The sequence below is a fragment of the Perkinsus marinus genome (assembly GCF_000006405.1).
Source record: "Perkinsus marinus ATCC 50983 genomic scaffold scf_1104296959768, whole genome shotgun sequence".
NCBI classification, from domain to species: domain Eukaryota; phylum Perkinsozoa; order Perkinsida; family Perkinsidae; genus Perkinsus; species Perkinsus marinus.
This window is the reverse complement of record NW_003206281.1, coordinates 119,199-122,588: the sequence shown is the minus strand read 5'-3', so window position 1 is coordinate 122,588 and position 3,390 is coordinate 119,199. Positions and strand designations below refer to the sequence as shown.

Here is a 3,390-nt window from a genome sequence, read left to right as displayed (position 1 = left end):
CGGCCAGCTTACTTCCTGGAACCGCGACCGATACACCAAATGGATGCAGTTCGAAGTCGAAGCCTACCCACCGCAACCTCTGGCCAAGTTGGCCTTTGTGATATGCAAAGGAAGTACCAAGAGCCAACTAGAAGACTAGTGCCATCAATAACAGCACCAATACCATAATACCAATAACATACCAATAATACACATAACAGCTCCAATGCATCGAGAAAGTATCGCAGAGACACTGTATTGTATAAGAGTATACCACATAATTGCCCAGGGATCTCTCGTTCAGAATCAGCATGCCAAACTTGGAAAACAGGAAAAGAGTCTCGCCATATGTCATACGATGGCAACCCAGGCTGTGATATCTTTCGAACTCTCCCTCAGCGTTCATGACCCAGACAGATTGACGGACTTAGCGTAAACGGCACCTCTGGTTAGTCTGCCATACCTTAAAATCGCAGTACAGAACGTCGTTTTCTAACAGCGCGGCCTCAAGGCCGAGAGCTGTTCTCGAGTAGGGAGCCCGTCTACGTTGATATCGCCATGGACCTTGATGAACTCCGAGACTCTCTCGGAATAGGTTGCTGGAAAGTAGATCGAAGAATCCCTCATCGGCCTCGTCCAGGAATCTTGAGAGACGCAATCGTTTCGCTGCCGCAGCTGCGCCCTCAGAGTTTGCATTCGAGCTCGGAGAAGAAGTAGATGAGGTCTTCATGACAGGAGCTAGGCCGCAATGATCCCTGCACTGATCGGACAAGAGTCCTACACGTGCCTTAGCTACAGCTCTCAGATCGGAGGCCTTGAAGAAGATCGCAACGTCACGAGGATTGAGGAAACCCAAATGGCTTATGAAAGTGGTGCCGTCGTCCTCGCCAGAGAGCTCGGAGCATACAGTCTTTTCAGGAAGCTACATCCATCCTGGCTTGTTCCGGGAGGTACGATGGGAACTGCCGCCTCCACCAGGCAGGCCGCGATGGACGTCATGGGATCAAAAAAAAGCCAGCACGCTCACCAGCAACTGATAGATGATAAAGTAAGGTATCAATAACCCTCACACTAACACTTAGGACCAGCAGCAACAACATCGCACGAAATACACAGGTTCAGAGTAACTAGCTTCGCGGGCGAGCGCGTCACGGTCCTGTTTTTGCACCACTCTACACTCCACAAGCTTCGTGTAGGGTAACAGGCAACCCGCACGCACAACAATGGAGCAGCACGCATGCGACAGGCTGCACGCACAGGCTGCACGCATACACAATGTCAGTGGAGCATCCTAATCCAATATAGGACTTCTGGATCCTGTAGAGATGTTATGAGGAAATGCTCCAATCTCCTGCTGTCTTGTAGACACCTGCGACACTATAAACGTCCCAAAACCGGGGTATCGGTTGCTCATCCATCGATTTACTTGTCCGACTTTTCAAGTCGGTATGCGGAAGATGCGATCCAGCAGATGCGCTGGGCGCAACCTGGGCAGTTGCGCCGACTCCAGGAGTCAGCGTGGCGCTCCACGCGAAGTCCTGGGAAGGAGCCGGACCCTTTCCCTGGATTTTGAGGACTAAAGGAGTCTCGAGAACACAACTCATTACTAAGTAGAATAGGACTCCTGCTCGCTCGTCGTGATCGTTTGCGTGAGTGGCAAACAGCCCTAGGCATCTAGGTCCGCACGAACTTTACATTACACGCATGCCATGCTTTCACAATGCAATACCGATAGCGCGTGGACTCCATGAGTCCACGTGGCGCCCCACGCGAAGAAGTCCTGGAAGGAGCCAGACTCCCTCCCAGGATTTTGAGGCTTGAAAGAGTCTCGAGAACAGATTTCATTACTAAGCAGGATGGTCCTTCTGCTCACTCGTCGTGATCGTTTGCGTGAGTGGTAAACAGCCCTAGGCATTTACGCCCACACGAATACTACATTACATGCACGCCGTGCTTTGACAATGCAATACCGGGAGCACGTGTAAGACCAAAAACATTCCAAAAGCATCGTGTGCAACCAAACATATCAGTTTGATTGAAATCCAAGCCCGCCACTCCTGCGCGTGTGTTCAGAATAACCATTTTACTACTACTGTGCATTATTGTATCATTTCAAGACTGGGGGCCTGGTATTAATTAATCGAATCAACCTCTCATTGCGCGTGAAACAAATTATGAGACGTTCCAGCACGACTCATCCGCGTCATTTCGTGAAATCGTGAAAATCTCAAAACCGAACTCAGGGTATGAGACTCGAATCGAATAGTAGAGATAGTATCAGTATCATACTGAACATGCTTACCTCAGCTTCATCTACTCCTCCACGAATGTTCGTCAGGATCTCTGTAGCTACGATAGCCCTCATCTCGCTTGCTGAAGGCATCGTGGTCGGCCGTTCAACTGGTGATGAGAAGCCCCTTTTCGGTAGCATCGACAACCTAGAGTTAACACCGGAGCTCATCAACCAACTAAAGGAGCTGGAGACCGAGCTCATCAAGCAAGATGAAAAGCGTATTGCCTCATACCCTGAAGGTCCTCAGCTAGCAGCAGTTTCAGCTGATGGTAGCTTCTCATATCCGCCGGGTTGTACACCGGATGAGCGCCCGAAAAGCAGGTACTACTGCTTCCACGGCAAGCGCACTACAACTGGTAAAGAGAAGGAAGTGACAGCCATTGTTGATCTCTTCGATGTCAATGACCCACAGGACAATGTCGTTATTGGTTTCACAACCGAGTTCGCGGCCAAGACTGCGAAAAGTCTGGACCTCCATGCTGGCGGTGAAGCAGAGGTGGTAACTTTTGGTAAAGAAAAAAAACGCATTAGCGGGAGCCTATCCTTGGCGACCTACGATGTGGAATCCCCTAAGCCTGGGCTACTCGGTCGCGAGCAGAAGAACATGGCCGTCAATATGCACCTCAAACTCTATGTTCACAACTTCCTAGTTATGGACATTGAGCATGTACCCACTGAGAGTAGCTATACGTATGCTACAAATGCTGGGAATATGGGCTTCAACGTGACAGGATCGGTCACCAAGAAGATTAAATTTGGTACTGTCGGTGGTTCCCTCCATTTGACCTTGGATACTACTAGGGGCAATGACAGCATATGGTACCTTAAGGGTACAGCGAAGGCCTTCTGCAAGACTACATTCTTCAACGTAAACTTCCCGGTGACCTTCCTCGGGGAGAAAATCACCTTGCCATAGTAAACTCTCCTCAGCATCTTTTAACGAGGTTTTGTGGATGATTCGTCTTGGTCCGCCATAGGTGCTTGAGATTCCATATTCTGCACATTCTGGGCGAGCGAACATTGCGAGCACACTTTCGTTGGTGCGTTGTCTTAATATCCGGACACTCAACCACTTATACTTTGTTATTCCCATGCTATAATTTCTAGTCGATGCGAGA

General features: G+C 49.5%; 1 protein-coding gene across 1 annotated transcript; it reads left to right on the top strand.

The window, feature by feature from the left end:
• Positions 1-2,306: 2,306 nt before the first annotated feature.
• Pmar_PMAR026365 (hypothetical protein) lies at positions 2,307-3,188 on the top strand (the record flags this gene model as incomplete). Its single annotated transcript, XM_002772951.1, has 1 exon — positions 2,307-3,188. The coding sequence occupies one exon, from the start codon at positions 2,307-2,309 to the stop codon at positions 3,186-3,188; it is 882 nt and encodes a 293-aa protein (XP_002772997.1).
• Between the last annotated feature and the right edge of the window lie 202 nt (positions 3,189-3,390).